This window comes from Pseudomyrmex gracilis, unplaced genomic scaffold, assembly GCF_002006095.1.
Source record: "Pseudomyrmex gracilis isolate BER0280 unplaced genomic scaffold, ASM200609v1 scaffold_81, whole genome shotgun sequence".
NCBI classification, from domain to species: Eukaryota; Metazoa; Arthropoda; class Insecta; order Hymenoptera; family Formicidae; genus Pseudomyrmex; species Pseudomyrmex gracilis.
In genome coordinates this window covers 140,694-160,490 of record NW_018020665.1, presented here as the reverse complement: position 1 = coordinate 160,490, position 19,797 = coordinate 140,694, and the positions used below count along the sequence as shown (strand labels likewise).

Sequence of the window (19,797 nt, the reverse complement as noted above, 5' to 3'; positions counted from 1 at the left end):
AATAAAACTGTTTTCTCTTAAATATATACGCGCAAATTTTTCGTGTTTGATTCGTTCGCTTTGTTGATATTTTAATCTTCGTTTCGATTTCGCTTCCTATACGATATTTATTCTACAGTTTTCCATAAACATGTTTACTAACTTCGCATATTGCTTTTTGAAATATCACTTGTGTTTGTATATTCGTATAAAGTGCGCGACACCGCTTATTGTAATGTTGCATCCTATTGCTGTGTTGCATATTCTTCCGTTTTAATAACGTTTATTGGACGAGAGAGAGAAACGCCACATGAAACTAAAAAAACTTAGTAAAAATATTATTAATTTTTATTGCAAATAAATATATTCAAATATAAAATGACTTAAAAAAGGCATTACGAGCAATATACTAGATCTTATTGTACTTATTTTATTTTGTAAATTATTCTATAAATATATTGTCGTCTCTTTTATCAACAACTTATCTTACAGTATATTATAAACTTTATCGAAACCAAGCAACGTTTCTGTAGCATACCGTAGTCTCAAACATAAACTAAATAAATTCATTAAGATTTTGAAAAACTCGTTAAAATTAGATGAAAAAACAAAAGCGTAGTATACAGGATAGATTGCGCCGATTGCAATGCTACATATGTAGGTCAAAGAAGAAACTTGAAACAAGAATATCAGAACACAAAACTGAAATCAATAGGAAAGTCAACAATTTTATACGTCGTCACTGAAACATAAAATAAACACAGGACACGATTTCAAATAGAATGACGATAAAAATTTTGGACATAAGAGAATTTTTATCAGAAAAAGAACAATCTCAAAAATGATTTAAATTATTAAATTACGAAAAAATCCCATAAACATAATTGTCAGACACCAAAAAATTAAAACTGTACTTCTCATTTCTAGAAATATACAAGTTGAAATAAAAGTTCAAATTTATATGTTGTTTTGAATCGTTTTCCTTGTTTTAACTTTCATATGTCTCGATATTTACACTTGTGGTGTGTCGGGATATGTATACATATAAGTCGTATGATTGTAAAAGTTGGATTTCGCCAGGTGTTCGGTGACTATTGTCATAGCGTATGCCAAGTCCGTTGTGTTTTGACATTAGTTTATTTTAAAATCTGACCATTTATTCTAGAAATGTACAGCCTAACTGTTTTTATTTTTGATAAGAGATTTTTTACTTTTTATATTTTGACATCGTGTTAAAACATTCAACTATTATATTCGAATTATCATTTTTGTTCTCAATCTTTTGTACAGAATTCGGTGAAGAAGATCCCGGCTAGGATCAAAACGTTTGAATTTTTATACAACAATTTACAAAACAAAACAAGTACAATAAGACTTAGTACATTGCTCGTATTGGCCTTTTGAGTCATTTTAATTTTTAACAAGTATCAATTATTCAAACTGTATTCGAACTGTATTCACATTTAAATATTCGCATATCGAAACAATACCATTTATTTTCTTCCATCGCGTTCTGTTTTTCTCAATATAGTGTTACACGTTAATATCACAAATATATACAGACTTATATATGTCTGAAGTATATATCTCTTGACCAATGACGTCTGGTTTGTGTGTGATATATACACGATATTCGATGAAACTAAACGCGCTTAAACGCATAAAGATAAATCCGTTTCCTCGATTAAACCGCTGTAATCGAATACGCAAGTAATAAACGCGATAACCGCTGATTGTGACTCTTCGCTCAAGGTTTCTGTTGTTAGCTATTGTGACTCGCGCGCGCGCGCGATGTCAATCGAACCGAGCACAATTTTAACTCAAGTGTAAAATAATCGTGTCAAGTGAAAACTAATAAAATCAAACGTGGCAAAGTGATCTCGTTTAAATATATACGTGGTTCACGCGTATGTAAATCTATACCCTCGATATACGGCTTCTCCTCGAGACTGGAAATTCAAGTTTCCAGGTGATTCAGTGTTCAGGTAACATGAACACCGGCAACGTTGCAACGACTTAAAATAGTGTGGTAACGTCACGCACACAGAATATTCTCGAATATGCGCTCCGTGTGGTAGTGTGCAGCCGAGTTCTCGGGTTGGTTTTATTCGCGAAAACACAGGCGGCTTTTAGTACCGCGCGCGTTTCCGAGCCGGTCGCTCGCAAATCTCTTCGAGAAATGATAATATCGCCAGCGGGAGTGGCGCACACCGGGCGATAACAATACAAAGTTTCCGCTCTTATCGCTTCTGTTCTTTTTCTCTTACTCTACGTTTCTCTCCTCTCTTTCTCTCTCTCTTCCCTCTCTTTTTCTTTTTTTTTTTCTCTTTTTCTCTTTCTCTCTCTCTCTTTCTCTTGCATCGTTTCTCGAAGCCGCCTCTCGCCCCAACTTCTGTACCGTGTTGCATTACCGGTTCAAAGGTTTGAAGCGTGCCGCGAATGCGACTTTGATCCTGCGCTCTTCGCTTTTTCGCGACGTTCGATTAGAAGCCACAAGGCGGCTCTCTTCTCCATTTTGACAGTAACGCCACTAACGCCGGCAAGATCGCGTGGAACATACGGAACAGCTGCGCTCTGCGTGTCTATTTTTGCTGCCGGTTTTTAGAGCGCGTGCGGATTTGGCGTTTGCTATACGAGAGCGGGCTTGAATAATACGTTTTACGTGTCTCTCTTTTCGTTATCGCATACGGAATTTCTCTGGGACGACGTGGGTGCGGCGCATCATGGCGGTGGAATCGAGGTAAATGCGCAGAAGACTCGTACGTATATAACCGTGAGCCGGCGTGCGCCGCTACGGTCGCTTTCCACAAAACCGATCCTTTGAAAAGATTCACCTGTGCTACGATACACTGATGCACAAGAGAGTTACAATCTCGCGAATAGTTCGATCATAACCGTCGACAAACGATTTTTTGTGTAGCAGAAAAAAAAAAAGTTTACATAACACGCAATAAATTTTTTGTTAGATAATATTTCAAAAGAAAAAAAATGTAAAATATTAACTGATGACTTGATGCGAGTTTTAATGAAGAAGATACGAATTATCGTACATTCGCGACGATTACATTCAAACGATTTCACCATTTGTTTCCGATCAAATTTATCTTATGTTTTTTTTTCCCTCTCCATTTTGAAAACGCGAAAACACCCGATGCTTCTTGTCGGTTACTATCGTCGTCGTGAGAGTGCTGCGAAGTGCGCACACCTATAATAGCGCATTGTAATTACCGGGTAATTTGAAATTCCGCTGTAAATTGTGGGTGAATAATTAGGTAGTTCACGTTGAAAATGCGACGGAAACAAATTTGTTTGTGGATTCGTGCAAACCTCGTGAGAGATATGAATTTCCTCGGGCCGACGACTAGTACGTTTTGCACTGTTAAATGAGACAGTGGTACTCAACTATTGCGAAACTACGAAGTTTCTGCCGTCATTAGCTTACAGCTCGAAACATATCGCTGATTGATTACACAAAGTTCGCAGAATATACAAGGATAATTTATTGTAAAGAAACTAAAGTTCCTACCAGAAAAAGCGTGTGCAAATAATCAGAATCAATTCTATCGATCTTGATTGTTGCCTCTTTTCCGCGACGTCGATTGGACGTCTCGGTGACGTTTCTCGATTCATGTCATACTGTCGTACGTGTACTAGCTGTCATAATGTTATAATATATAATAATAATAATAATAATAATAATAATAATAATAATAATAATATATTAAATATATATTATACATATAATTTATTATATATTTATAATGTTACTTTATATTATATATTATATATATTATATACATACTACCATAAGGTCACTGACCTCGGTCGCGTGACTGCGGCGGGGTCAATGACCTCGGACGCGCGACCGCGGCGGAGTCAATGACCTCGGTCGCGCGACTGCGGTGGAGTAACTGACTTCGGCCGCGCGACCGCGGCGGTGTTACTGACTTTGGTCACGTGATTACGGTATATATGTATATATATATACATATGTGCGTATGTGTGTGTATTATATATAGATATAGAATATTACATATAATATTGTATATATAATATTCTCTTTTTTACCCTTTTCCCTGTCACGTGTTGGTTTTTCATTTCTCTCTCTCACTATTTTTTGAGTTTGATTTTCATGCGTTATTTCTGACATTTCTCATATGTGTATTATATGGTTTATAAGAAGTATATACTATCGTCATCGCGGTGGCAGGTTGTGTTCACTGACAACACGCTAAATAAAAATAACAATAGCGTGCGCGTAGCGCGCGCCTATGTTGTGCTAGTAAAATAAAATCAACAAAATTCAACGTAATGTTTCAATAAGTTAATTCCTGTTTGGAAATTTTTTACAAAATTTTTTATTTTACAATAATTTCGGGATCAGGAATTTATCAGGATAAATTATTGAACGGATCAATTCAGGAAGATAAAACATGTGTATCCGCGATATCTCGATAACGAGAATGTCATCCGAATTCTGTAACGTGTATTCTAACAAGGATGTTACCGTGACACTTAGCGAGACCGGTCACGTTTTATATGACGTTTCTGAAAAGTCACATCGAAACGCGACTGCGCGAAATCAAATCAGCGATAACATTGTGTCAACGATGCAAGCGCGCATTACATTATTCATCGCGAAATATCACGTGCCGCACGAAACATCAGTCATTATAATTTCTGAAGCGTGCTGGCTCTCGTCTTATCCTGACTTCTTCATTCTTCGAGCCATTGTTAGTTTCGACGTATGGCAGACGCGATAGATAACATATAGCGATAAATTATTAGCATAAACCGCACGAAGCAGTCCCGTCGAAACACCTGATGCAGCAGCAATAGCCGTAGATCCCTACAAAGGCTTCATTATCATCGCGTGATATATATATATATATATATATATATATATATATATATAATATATAATACACATATATATATAATACACATATATATGTATGTATACACGCCGCGAGCATTATTGTCTCTCTGGATTATGTCCGCGATCGATCCGCGTTCGATTTATGCGCGCTCGCGCGCACGCGATATCACGTGGACTCTTGAGATTTATTATCTTCCATTCAATTTCAACATTTTATTGCCCGGATTGTGATCAGTCAGATCTGATCGAATTGATTTCGCGAAAGGAAAATTTTGTTAATAAATACGACAGAACAAAATATATAATCCTGCTACAGTGACAAAAAACGTAATAATTTTTATGAGATTTTGTTACCGTCGAGATGAAAAATATATACCAAAAAGTTGAGCAACACTTTTTTAATTAAGTTATTTATTTTCCAGATTCTGATATTGAAATTCTCGAGTAATTAATTTTTTTTATTGTTGATTATGATTGGTGGAACTCTGACAATCACAATAATCTTGCGCACGAGAGAGACGTGTTAATATCGATGTGACTCGAAGTAGTTCAAAAAATATTTATCGTTAGACGATCGCAGGAAGGCAATATATGTTTTTGTAGTATGCTCCATTTTTAAAATTACCCTCAATATCTTCCTGCATCTCATGCAACACATTTCCTATGAGGAAATGTGTACATCTGCTGTTATGCTTTCTTCTCTCCATGAGAAAGAATTTTGTGGTATTACGCTAAAATATATACTAACACAGTCTTTTTATTGCACACAATGTTGTATATATATACTTCTTTATGTGGAATTTCTTACTTGCATGTAGAATACAGACATTTCTAGTAATAAAAGCACGTTGAAAATATTGCTTTTTCTTAAAATGAATTTATAAACTATTGTCTTTCTTAACTCTACTCTTGTAAACGTTTTTTTTTTTTTTAGGTACATATTCTGTAAATTCTGAACAATTATGTCTGATGCGATTTTTTTATTAATTAAAACGTTGCAAAACTTCTGTAAAAATTTACAAACTTTTATTCAACATTCTATATTAAGAAAATAACATTAGTTTTGATATATTGTTTTATTTGTTTAGAAATTCTTTCACTAAATAGTTACTACGATTTTCTCATTTTCAAGAATTGCTCGAACGTTAATGTCCGAGGTTTACAGGATTAGAGTTAGAATGAATTTATTTATGCCAATAATATCGTTTTAAGGCTATTAAAAATAAACATTTTGCGTGCGCATTTAGTGCTCATTTTATTCTATTTTAAAATATACAGCACAGAAGCGCAAAACATATTTAATTAGAAATTCGCTCTTCGATTGTACAAGTAAACGTTCCACGTCGCGATTTTATATACTTCTTTTTCAATACGAATATTCTCCTCTAATCCACTCTCTTTTATTCTATTCTCCGACGAGAATAATGTGACGAAATTGCAATATACGGAGAAACGGACATAAATTTTTCCGCAGTAAGATTCAACATTACATCACGAATACTGCAAAAGTGTCTCTCTTGCAGATAATACATTTAAAAACCACACGTATTAAAATAGAAATATGAAAATTTTACATTTTATTATTGTACTGTACATATTTTAATTTATTTGGACGAATTTATTTACAATTTTATCAAAGATAAAAAGATTACGCAAAGTATGAACCTATAACCACACATTTAATTAATTTTTCTCTTTTGACACAGATGTTTCTTTCTCTTTCTTCTCTCTCTCTCTCTCTCTCTCTCTCTCTCTCTCTCTCTCTCTCTCTGTTTTTCTCTTTTTCTCTCTCTCTCTCTTTACTGACTTGAATTTCGTTGCAATTATGCTGATTCGGATGGACGTAATGTTCTCGTTAACGAGTAATTATTTTGCTTTTGTCTAATCGGATTCGCCGACAATTAGCGACGAGTGTCCGGATAGCAAGGATAATGATTCATTTCAGGTGGTTGCCGTGTCAGCTGAAAATCGAAGAGAATATCTGCAGCATCGATTACGATGGCGTTATCCTGGTGTCAGGAAGTGCTCCTGGATCCGACGAGCCGGAACCCTTCAAAACTGTTCTGTACAACGCGGCGCAAATCGATGCCGCACTGGATACGATCGGCGCGGTTTTGCCCATTAATTTGCCCGCAAAAAGGCTCATTTACAGTCCAACGGGTCCGCTTAACATGGATTATCACGACGTGCGGAGCCACGCGGAAGCCGCCGTGAAGGGAATAAAACGGTAATCTCTTTGCGAATAATCCACACACGTTTTTCTTTCTCTTTGTTCTTTTTTTTTTACGTATAACAAAAGCAGTAACAAAAACGTCGTCATGGCTATAAGGGATGTATTTTACACACATGTGTTATCGGCACGTCCCACGGCTTTTTAAGATGCAATTTTTTAACGCACTAAATGAGAATATAAGTACAAAACAAGCGATCGTTTCAAATGACATTTTCTAGATATACGCGAAGAAGAGAATAATTTTGCGGTAAAATTTTATTTATTCAGTAAATTGAAAAATGTTTCTATTTTTTTTTAAATAATTTTCTACTTATGCTAAGAATCCCATTGCAAATTGTTTTTGCGAGTTTTAAGGCTCTGGAATTACTGAATAATTGTCATTACGAACCAGTAATTATCCGTTAATAAAGCGCTTTATATGCCGATCAACATATAATTAAATTGCGGTTGCCGACGCGCGCTGTCCGGATAAGTCTTGGTTATCTGTCGCGTTTCGAGATGAGAATACTGTATCAGGATAAAGGAAAGGACGGCACACACACACAATGGCGCGGTACTATTATACTCAAACCACTATTGCCTTCAAAATTGCTTGTTGTTAATCTTCAAAGAGATCTTTCATTTTTAATACACATCTATTGACTATTTGCCAATAGATTTGCGTAAATACATGTGTGTGTGCGCGCGTGTTATAGCAGATAATAATATAAAATATTTCTCGATTAAGGAACATGTCACACAAGCAATTTCGATTTAATTACAGTGTGTATGTAAATTCTCTTTTTTCATTGTGTACGTATACATTTGGACTCGGCGATAGTATGTGCGGAAAGTAACGCTATATGCCTCGCGTCGGCAATATTTGCGTACAGTCGAAAAAAAAAAGAATTGTGTTTTTCACCGAAAACGCTTTACTCCGAAATCACTGGCGGAGTAATTAATCAAAGGCTCTTGATTGCGTGTTTACAGTTTCGAACATCTTCGTGCCCGTATGTCGACGCACTGATGTGCGAGTATTCGCTTGCTATCGCGATAGCGTGACGGCTTGAATGAGCGAAACTAGTCATCCCGAACGAGCGTCAGCGCGTTTTGTGTACTCGATAGGTACATAGGGAAAACTCAATGATGCGCGAACGAAATTCCACGTGAGCCATACCGACTGTCTGTCTCGAAATTCGATTGAAAAATGAAATTCCTGTCCGTTTAGCCCGAAACTGTTGTTTTTTTCGCACATGTAACAACTCTGTCAACGCGACAGTGACGCGAACAACGTAATACGTCAGTGAAAAAAAGTAGAGATTATAGGTATATCCTAACGTGTCATTGAAACGCTGCATTTTGCAATGAGGAGAAAGTGTTTTCTCGAACATAATCAGTAAATTGTCAGTGCGCAATATTAGCTGGTGACAATAAAGCTAAAGTAATTAAAGTAAATATAAGGTCGTGTTGCTACGTTGGACTAGAAACAGACGACGCAAATATAATAAAATATTTGCGTCGTCTGTTCTTATTCTAAATACTAATATTTAGAATAAATATCAAACGACGAAGTAAAAAAAAAACACAAAAAATAAATAATTAATTAAAACTTTTGCAAAACAATGAAGTAAATATAAGAAAGAAAGAAAGAAGTTTTCAAGAACGGAGTTTTTTTTTAAAGAAATAAATACACTGTGAAAAATTCAACTTTTTTTTTGTTTTGTTTATAGATTTGCGTAATTATTTGCGATGCAGCGTAATTTTTGCCGAGCGCAACAAACTGCCAACTCGATTTTGCATAATTTAAAAGTACAATTTGCTTAGAATTGGAAATTTTCCGCGCGAAATTTTGTCGTGTGCTGCTATACTCCAGAGAAAGGCGGTTGGTTTACAAATATTATCGTTCGCATTTTAATTAGTGTCGATGCTTTCTGCGGATAAAATTGCTGTAATACGTGGCGCGTCGCGTATATCTCGCACGATAATGCGGTATTTGTAATCCTTTCGAAATTTCGGAATAATAATGGCGCACGCGTGAGTCCGCACGATATTAATACCAAACTCAAATCAGAAGTACTCTCGGTCGAATCGAGAATGGAATCGAGAATAGCGATGAAACGACGAGTTTTCTTGAAATTCCCTAGTCGCATACGCATATCGGGAATACGTCGAAGATGAAGTTTAAACAAGAATAGCAGTGCTTCGAGGGATAGAATTAATAATTCGTTGGTTCCGAGTTTGATAAATTCCAATCAATAAAAATAGACAAATACGAGTCAAGCGTGATTCAATACGAGAAGAGCGAGCGACCCTCGGGTCGCTTACACAGCCATGGTTATATTACATCTGACGAGACGAAAATTGGACACAAAAGGAAACAGAAGCAGCCATTCGTGTTACGAAACAGTCAATAAGAATCGCACATCTATTTCCCGAAGAAGTCTCATTTCTCTTCTTTTTTTTGCATAGATGTTCGTCCCCCGGGATGTAGTACCGCTGCGAGGTGACTTATGTTGCCAGCAGATCCTGACGATCACGCCAACTGACAATATGTCAGCACCGTAATTACAATCAGATTCCCCTCGAGTCCACGTCAATGCCTTTCTATATATCTCCGAATCTCGTCTCTTGGGTATCTTCTGATCCTTCGCGAGATTCTTGGATTGGCATTTCTTCGTCCAATTCTTGTTGTGTCAAACACGAGAAACTTTTGTTTTTATTCTCTCTCATCGCTATTCTTTTTTCTTCTCGGCAAGCAAATTAATGTTTAAGACCATATAAAGAGATTAGCATAAGAAACTTTAAGTACATTTGTGACTTTTAGTAACTTTAAGTATATAATGTGACTTTTCAAGCTTACATATATTTTGCTATTTTATTAAATACTTATTGCAATATGCTTCGAATTGTATTAATTTACACGACTGACTTTATGACTTTCTGCACTTTCTATCAGGGCATTAAAGGCCGGCGTAAAATGTCCTTTATTGGTGTTACTGTCGGATGAACGTTTCGAAAACGTTGAGCTGGTCACGCTTCTTGGCGCCTTGGAAGCACTCTACGTGGTGAGTTTCGCACAGTGAATTATTCATCATAATATTAACGCGTTGAAATAATATTATAACAAGTAGATATTATGTCGTATTTTAAAGTCGTTCTGTGTACATATGTTTGTGGGAGAGAAAGATTGAAATATTAGAAATAATTCCCTAAATATATACATATACTTATATTATAAATACTTATATTATAAATATTATAAATAATTTCCTAAATATATACATATACATATACATATACGAGTGAAAATCACAGCGTAAGAAACGTAACGTGAAAATTTATACGGCGCAAAATCGACTTCGAATAACTTAGTTATTTAGTTAGTTTTGTCAAAGGAGTTATCGGAAATATTATTTCGCCGTATATGGGCAAAAGACTTCGATTACCGAACTGAATTTGATTCGATTAACAATAACAGTCGTAAATTTCCAAGGGTCGCATCGACGTGAAAAAGTCGATTCGACATGTTTTTAATGACTTTATCGATAAGATAGATGTAAAAGAAAAACAAAGAGAAATTGAAAAAAAAAAAAAAAGAATCACCGGAGTTGAAACTGGAAAGAGTCGATGAGCGAACGATACTCGATTGCGGCAATATATCCGGTTAAGGCATTTCACAGATAGTTGGTACAGTTGTGGTTACACGAGAGCCGTTTAAACCAATCAAACAGATACAAACATAGCTTTGTGCGCACCTGCACGTTCGGGAGAGAATAGGAAGCCTGTAGAGCTGTATCTAGAAGGAATTCACCTCCGTGTTTCGGCCGAGTTTGGTGCGCTGCGGTCTGATTGGTTCCTCCGCAAGTTGCTTTACCATACCAACCGTAGTAAATCCATTTGTGCCGTATCTAAATCACATCGCGATCTTAATCCATAACTAATGACATCCATCGCGGTGCATAATGCGACACGATTGAACTTAAATCGGACCTCGATATTTTAACGGAAAACGCCGCAATTAATTCCGCTCCATCAATGTCCGATCATATCCCAATAAGACTCTGTTCGCGAGCGTGTCCGCCTAATTACTCTCGTCCCGAACCTTCGCCCGCACGGGATATTCATTATTTAACAATTACGAGAAAGCCGAGTTGGGATACGAGAGGGTAATTTGCAAACGTGCATGTTCCGCAAGCTACGCGATTAATACACGCATCCGTGCATCTAATCCGTGCATCGTTACGATCAAGCCGTTATCCCCGGTTGATTAAGCCGGAACGAATTTGCTGGTGGCACTTTAGTGACATTATTCGCTCGGCGACGGCGACGGCGAGTTTCCAACTCGGGTAATTCGCGCAGCTTTCGAAAGCTCATTTTTCTTGAACGCGTTTCGATTTCAAAATGAGCTCGTTCACCGGAATCTTGAATAAATGACCAATCCGATGACAGATATCGGCGACGGAAGAGAGAGCGCGGTCAGACACGGTCATCAAACAACATCTGCCACCGACAGCATCCGGAAACGTCCGGGCTGCGCTTGATGGATAAGTGCGCGTCTTACGGCCCGGAGAGTATCGGCTTGCGCAACTCGACTGCAAACTTCATTGTTCATTAACCTCAGCGCCGCTTAATTATGGCCGGACGGTGGTATCCGCGTTATTATGCAAACTCCCAAATCCGGAAGTTAACTTTGCGCGAGTACACACGTAGATGAATTTGTGCGAATGGATCTTGTAGTAATCGCTTTACCGAGCGACTCCCGCGTCATTTACGTAGATGCAACGTTTCGCGGAAGGATTTATTTGCAAACGTAGAAAGACTCCGAAACATATATAAATTACATAATTAAATCTCAGATAAATCTTACGTAGAGCATCTCTGACCAGCTTATCAGCTGTGGCTTCACCTATTAGATCCGCAATTTGTTGAAAATCCTAATTTTTTTAATACAAATTGCTACAGATTGTAATATACAATACGTGTATTTTTTAGATATAAAAAGAAAAACAGTTCATAATTAATTTTCACGATAAATGAGTGAATGTAAATTTGTAAATTGTTGTATTATTGTGTAAAAACATGACTTTTAATTATGTATTACTTCGATTTATTGGTAATTCGATGTTACAACGAAATTCAAGTTTTGGAGTGAGGAGAACACACACCGCATATTCATATTTAAAATTTGAAATTCTACACGTATATGATATTTATTATTCTGAGAAGTAACGGAAGAAAAGATATACGCACACGATAATGAGATCATACAGGTCGCGGTATGACCTATTTGATCTTATTATCACAAACATGCGTATATTAATTATTTTAATAATACCGTCGGCACACATTCTCTCTCGTTACTTATCATTCGGAACAATAAATATCATATATAGAATTTCAAGTTTCACCGAACAAATTAATTTAAATTGTACAATTAATTTCATTTCTGCGAAGCCGTAAAAAAATCGTGCTATTTGCGTTGCGTTAACTTTATTACGTCAATATTAATCCCACCCTCTTTTGAATCACAAAGTCAAATTATTTTTACTACATACACATTTGTTTATCATCTTCAACGTATCTATACATGTATCTACGCGCCGAAAGTCTTACGTTCTATAGCGGACGTTCCCGTAACTCGTTGACGGCGCACATAACGGGAATTCTTGTCTTCTAAGTTCAAGAACCAAAATTCTAAGTTCGAACCACCGAGGGAGGAATACTCGGTCGCGAAAGACGGAGGCTTGTTTGTGGGCGGTGGCGGGATGTGTGTATAGCAGAGTTGGACAGAGACGCGCGGGTAAAGCGAACCGAGTGCTCTGCCCCTATCAAGAGTAGCGAATGCTTGGCGTTCCTGAATCCTGGCGGCCGGCGAGGCGACCTAATTAGCGAAATACTCGGCTTCTCTTCGTCTCCGTCGCCTCGCCGACCGCTTAGCCCCTGCGGCACCGGAGCGTTGTCGGCGCCGAGAGAGAAAGCTCGTATGCTTCTTTCTTGTTAACCTCTCTCCTCTTCTGACCCTCTTTTCGTCTCTCTCTTGCGTCTCGTTCCTTCCGCTCGACGCAAATACGGGGCATCGTTTTCCAAATACCAGGAAGCGCCCTCGGAATTTCTGCGCCGCGTAATCGGAACGTCGTGAACGTCGCGTCGATGCCTTTCTCTCTCTCTCTCTCTTTCTCTCTTTCTCTCTTTCCTCGCAGTTTCCACCGACTTTTTCAATTCTTTTTTGCTCCGCTCGCGGGCCGTACGAACACGCGCGCCGGTGACAACGTAAAACGTCGCGCTCATCGCAGATGAGAACACGTGTCACAGGTCGCGAGCGCTCGTCTGCGGGAAAAAATTCAAGAGGTAACCGCGTAAAAAGAATTAACTCCGGTTATATTGCCGAACTATGTGTAAAATACTATGGTAATATTCTGGTGAAATTTCTCTCGAATTTCTATCGCAGTCAAATAATTTAAAACTAAATTTTAAAACGTTAAAAAAAGAGATGCGCCGTGAAATATAGCGATTTAAAGTAAAGACGGCTATTCTCTCGCTTTCGTCGTTCTTGCGGGATGTATAAATCGGCCAGAAAATCTTTCAGCGGGTTTATACGTAAGTCCATAAGAGCCATAAGCCTCGGACTTATCTATGAACTCATCCGATAAGAAGATTATCATACCCAACATTTTCTTTGGGCAAATAAACTCGCGTTCTTCTTTTGCGCGCACAGGGAGGGATAATACACGTAAAAACCTACAATACCATATATTTCAAAGTTAAAATCATAATATAAAAATAAAAGTTTATGCGTACTTTATCTAGGTCGTCATCGCAGTATCGCGTATCTTTCATTTCGATCGAGATAACGTTTTTTTTTTCCTTTAGTATGCATACTCTTCAGCATAACCATTTTCTTCGGTCGAAAAACACCTTAGAGATTAAAACCAAAACAGCATAGTGGTTGCTTTAATGGCGAAACAGTAAGAGCTTTCATAAAAATTAATGTCGAGCGTATTATAAAAATTTACAAGTACAGTCTTTAATTAAAACTCAGTTGAACCTTAATTTCATCTTTTCTCAAGAAAAGTTTAAAATTTTTATAATATAAAATAGTTTATCTTTCCTGAAAAACACCGTCTTGTTTCTCGTACAATTCGTATCGCGTTCTCTTTAACAAATAATAATTTCCAATACCAACGGTAATTTCACACAGCCCCTGGAGGTGCGGGAGGCACGTCTGGATCGCTACAGTCAGTACCCGCATCAACTTGGAGTTTGGAGTCCGATTTGCAGTAAGAAGCTTCAGGGTATCGTGAGACTTGCCTCGGCACTCGAGTATGGCAGATACGTCGCAAGGGACATTGGTAAGTCCCCGTGCCATCCCGAGCGAATACACACGTCTTATTTTATCGAGTGAGCGAAGAAAGTTTTCTTTGCAAGAAGGAAGATGATAGATCAGGGAAAAAGCCGGGGGTTTTCCGTTGCGAGTTTCCGCTTTTTCGTGGCAAGAAATAAGCTTCGAAGGGGAAAATCGCCCGCGGCCACTGACTTGTCCGAGAAAAGTCTTTTGGCTCCCGGTTAAATCGAGCACAACACTCTTCTTACGTTCCGGTGCTTCAAGTTCAGTTGAAATAGCTTTCGGGAATTATCGAGTTTAAAGTTTAAGTAGCCGGCGATTTAGAGAGAATTTAAGTGTTCATTTTTCCATGTTACGCCACCTTTCAAAAGAGAGTAAAGCAACGAAAGCTTTTGTTCCCGACGGTAGTTACCTAATAATTGCTCTTCCCACGAGGCTTCTCGCGCGCGCACGCGCGCGCACGACGTTGCGGTTTCAAGAACGTATCCTTTATCGATAACACTCTCTTCCGCGAGAATCTCGCGCGAGCGTACACCTATGTCTTTCTATATATAAACTTTCATTCCCGCCACAGTTATCCTCGATATAGACCATACGCTTGCTTGCACGCTGGCAAAACGAGTAAAGTGGATAATGCAATTTCGTAAAGTAAACTCCGAATGACCTGGCCGGTGCATCGCGAGCTCGGTATCTGAATCATTTGCATGTAGGTCTGAGTAAAGTATAAATAATAAGCAAAGCGCGAATTATTATTATTTTTTTGTTTTCGATGCCTCACTGCAAACATCAAATAAACATATTGCGCGACTGTTTGTTCGAAACACGATAACGCATCTTTTATACTGCGTATTACGAGGTTCGTTAATTTTATTTTGCCGCGATGTATTACTGTTTGCTGAACATTAATTGCAATATTCGATGGTAGTTTTTGCACCGATGCTTATTCATTATACTTTTCGATCAAACAACGACGACAAAGAGCGAATTATTAAATAACAGCCTTGCGGCGAGGCTTGTCAAGCGGTAAAAATAATTGCAGTTGCGCGGCTGATGGAAAATGCCGTACATTTTTGCTTGAAAAATAATTGGATGAAACGCTCTTTGTGGAAAGAAAAAAAGAACTCAATATTTCACTATTCAGTGTGCACAACACAACAAACACGTGCAAGCAAAAAGCAAATATTTCACACATATTAATCAGAATAATTTATAATACATAAAACGATTGAGGAATACTTAATTACTGTTGCTAGAACACACGCAACACATTTACACAGAAGTATAACAGGATACTGATGATTAGCAATATTCTTTTTCTATAAAAAAAAAAAATTAAATCTTGATAAGAAACTTTACTTTTCTCACAGCTGAATTGTTTTTTTTTTTTTTTTCAACACATTTTGCAGCTAGAGTTTATCTCTAGTTTTCTAGTCTCACACACTTCCGTATTCATGTTAACCTCGCTTTTGTTCTGTGTTATATCAGGAGGCGCGGACCCGGAAAGAATGGCACCCCCAAGGGTGGAGGAATATCTGGCGCAGCTGTTTTGCGGATCGAATATCACGATGCAAGTGGTATCCGATCAGGACACGCTGCTCCGGGAATATCCGTTGTTCGCGAGCGTAAATCGCGCCGCTTCGGTTATATCGCGCCACGCTGGCAGGATAATATTCTTGACCTACGAGCCGCCCACCTCTTGCATCCTGGAGACGATCATGCTTGTGGGTAAGGGCGTCACTTACGACACCGGTGGCGTCGACATCAAGTGCCAAGGCGTTATGGCTGGCATGTCGAGGGACAAATGCGGCGCGGCCGCCTGCGCCGGATTCATGCAGGTGCCGTAATATATAACGTCATTGCGTGTGGTTGTTACACGTGCCGTCATGAGACGCACGTTTCGCTTTGGCTCTATTACTAATTGCATTTTGATAAGTTTCCCCAGATCCTTGACAAATCGTTAATTCTATTCCTTGCAAGCGCGTGTGCAAAGTCAGCACGTTTAAAATTTCACAATTAAATGCCACAACTTTGAGAAACGTTTGCAAACAATTTCGCGAACTTATCTGTGGCAGGTGGTAAATTTGTTGCAACCGCCTACGATAAAAGTGGTCGTCGCTTTGTGCGTTGTGAGAAACAGCGTAGGCGAGAATTCTTACGTCTCCGATGAGGTAATCACGGCGAAATCCGGTGCGAGAGTGCGCGTGGGTAACACAGACGCCGAGGGTAGGATGGCCATGGCCGACGCTCTCTATCATATCAAAGAAATGGCTTTGCGTTCCGTGAACCCGCATCTCTTCACGGTGGCTACGCTAACAGGTCACGCGTTGTTAACTGCAGGTGTAGGATATTCCGTGAGTATAAGAGATTTTAAAATATTTTATATTTATTATACTTTTTACTGGCAGTTTAGTGCAAATTATATGACAGCGAGTGTGACGACTTGAAAATTCTGTTTGTTGAGAAAAATAACGCGTGTTTCGCAATAATAAAGCGCGTAATCTTGCTTGTATCGTCATTACACGTTAGCAATAACAAAGCTAGAGAGAGGAAGGTCCGAAGTGGCATCAATGCGTATAGACACAAACGATTACGTATTTGTTGATTCATCGAGAAAAGGGCTTAATTGGACACGGTCGTTGTTGACCTAGATGCACTACTGCGCAGTTTCCACGCGTCTAGCGTCATATCGGTCCGAATTTACGTTTGTGCGCGCAGTACAACACTTTATTATTAGAGCTTTCTCGTATGCACACATCTCAATAAAAAGAAACATTTGTACGTAATTATGTGCGTGTTGTTTTTTATTTTTTTACATTTAGATTGTGATGGATAACGCGGTGGCGCGACTAGCCAGCAACGCGCAAAAACTTCAAGCTTCCGGCGAAGTTATGGGCGACCCGTTCGAAATCTCGCAAATACGCAGAGAGGACTTCGCGACACATGCGGCACGTGCGGAAGGTGACGATATTGTTCAGGCGTTAAATCAACCTAGCGTCAAAACTCCGCGGGGTCATCAAGGACCAGCCGCCTTCTTAATTAAAGCGTCCGGATTGGACAAGGTATCCCGTCTTTAATTGTCACTGATTTTCCTTGAACATTTCATATGATTTTCTATACAAATTCTTTATCGATGTGTGACTTTTAGCACGGCACTGAATCAAAGCAGCCTCTCAAGTATTCTCATCTGGATATAGCCGGAAGTGCCGGTGATCTTCCCGAACAACCAACCGGCTCGCCAATTGTAGCATTGGCCAAAACGTTTCTTTTTGATAAAATAGATACCAACGAGATTAAAAAGCTCGATGCTAATCTTTAACCATATGCAATATGGTTATACAATATTACATATGGTTATATAATATTACATATTTTTATTCCTTATATGGTTATATTACAATATTTTCATTCCAATATGTTTTTCATAATATGTGCTTAAGTAAATCGGTACATCTACGTAACTTGCGCGAAGAACTTCGGACATTAACCGAAAGTGCATGATTAATTCTCCGTAAATCCTTTACTCTCAGAGTTTCCGTAAGCTGTATCGCTAGGATTTACCATCAGCGCAAACAATTACACAGAGGTATTTGGTGCAGGGACGTGTACAGATATTAGGATTACGTTGAATATAAAATATTGGCAGGACATAGTAAATAAAACAATCTTGCAGGCGTGGCTTTCTTGTGAGACAATAACACACAGAAAGTGTAATACTTTTTATATTATAATGTTACTAATAATACAAAGCTTCACTTTATACCGTTTGCCAAATATAAAAAAGCGGGGACCAGAAACTCTTTTTCTTTACTTCCGATCTTTCTTCTTAATACTGGTAACAGTCCTGAAATAAAAAAATATTACTATACATATCATTGACGCAGCCGTCTTTCTCGCCACGCACGCAACTCTTTCGTTATTTTCGAAACTGTTCGCTCAATTCGTTCTCTACTTTCATCCGAATCACTTATTAGTCACACGTAGAGAGAGGAAGAGAGAGAGAGAGAAAAAAGCGATTCGCGTAAAATGGCACATGCTCCGAAAATCGATATCGCTATTACAAGAACTCACTGCTATCTACTCTAGATGCTTACGATATTAAACCGTCGCACACTTCGATTTATTGTGTGTCAGATATATAGATAGGTGCTTCTTATCTTATACATAAAATATACATAAAAACATCAGCAGCTATATATCGCATCTATCACTCGAGAGTTGCGCTCATTATTCGCTCGATTCCCTCCAATTAAGTGCGATAAATCCTTTATGGGTGATCGACTTTACGTAGGAACCGCGAGTGAGCGTTAATGGCAGATTAAAAACCCTTTCCGTTACAATGACGTTTAAAGACTCATTTATCCGCCTCTTGCTCTTTCGTTTACTCTTTCTCCTCCCTCTTCCCGCCACTTCTTTCCTTCATTTGTTCTCTCCTCCTTGTCTCTTCTCCTTCTAAATCTGTCTCATATCGATTACAGCACGGACTCTGTAGTTGTATCCCCTTGAAGTACACACACATCGATTTGTACGGACATCTACCCCAGCTTTCCTACTGCGGCAGTCCCGTCCTGGCTATGTCCTACTGCTATCTAATTCAGGGAAAGTGCCTCACGCTGCGAAACGACGTTCCTTACGAGATGCGATATGCCTGCGACCTCGACTGCAAACCCGTCTGTATATTACCCTGCCCGCCTTGTGAAGTTACTTGCGATCCTTGCGTAATGTCACCACCGATTGCCAAGTGTTCCGCCGGTTCGGACAGAAGATCCTGCGAGCAACGTCAGACGCAATTCTGTCCGCCCGCCCAGTCCGTACCGCTGTGCCAATCTTGTCCACCTAATTCAGAAGCGATGTACCAGGGCGCCATGCGTCAACCGAATGTCCAAAGAAACGAATTGAACCCGCGCGCCTGACAATACGTTAAATCATGAGATATTCGTGCGATGTGCGAGAATTTATGAGAATCCATTTTCTGCGCAACAAATCTCGCTATCGATTTAAAGTACTTTTTACTACTGTTTTGTTCGATATATTTTGTATAACTGTGTTTTTTTTATATACACATTTGTACAAATAAAATATATTCTACGTAAACATTGTTTGTTTTCTTTTTTTACGGAAAATATTCATATTATTCTGATTTGTCTCTGGAAAGCATATAAGATTGTTTCGAAGATGCGAGATTATCGATTATCGAACAAACACCTAATGATGTCCGCAGATATATGAGATACCTGACACATTTGTAGAGCCAGTGATGTATCTACGGTTGGTACATTGTTGGATTAGTACATGGTTCTTGTTATCGAGAAGCAGTTATGAAGGAAATAATTTTGTATATTTTATCATCAGTAAATATAGACAAATATTTCTACTTAAAAAATTCTC

General features: G+C 38.5%; 1 protein-coding gene across 1 annotated transcript; it reads left to right on the top strand.

Annotated features, from left to right (window-relative positions):
* The first annotated feature begins 2,082 nt into the window (after positions 1 to 2,082).
* Positions 2,083 to 19,505, top strand: LOC109855106 (putative aminopeptidase W07G4.4). The gene is made up of 8 exons (XM_020428961.1): positions 2,083 to 2,719; positions 6,804 to 7,085; positions 10,027 to 10,135; positions 14,269 to 14,419; positions 15,898 to 16,247; positions 16,485 to 16,763; positions 17,232 to 17,471; positions 17,558 to 19,505. The coding sequence occupies exons 1-8, from the start codon at positions 2,703 to 2,705 to the stop codon at positions 17,726 to 17,728; spliced, it is 1,599 nt and encodes a 532-aa protein (XP_020284550.1). The 5' UTR covers positions 2,083 to 2,702; the 3' UTR covers positions 17,729 to 19,505.
* The last annotated feature ends 292 nt before the right edge of the window (positions 19,506 to 19,797 follow it).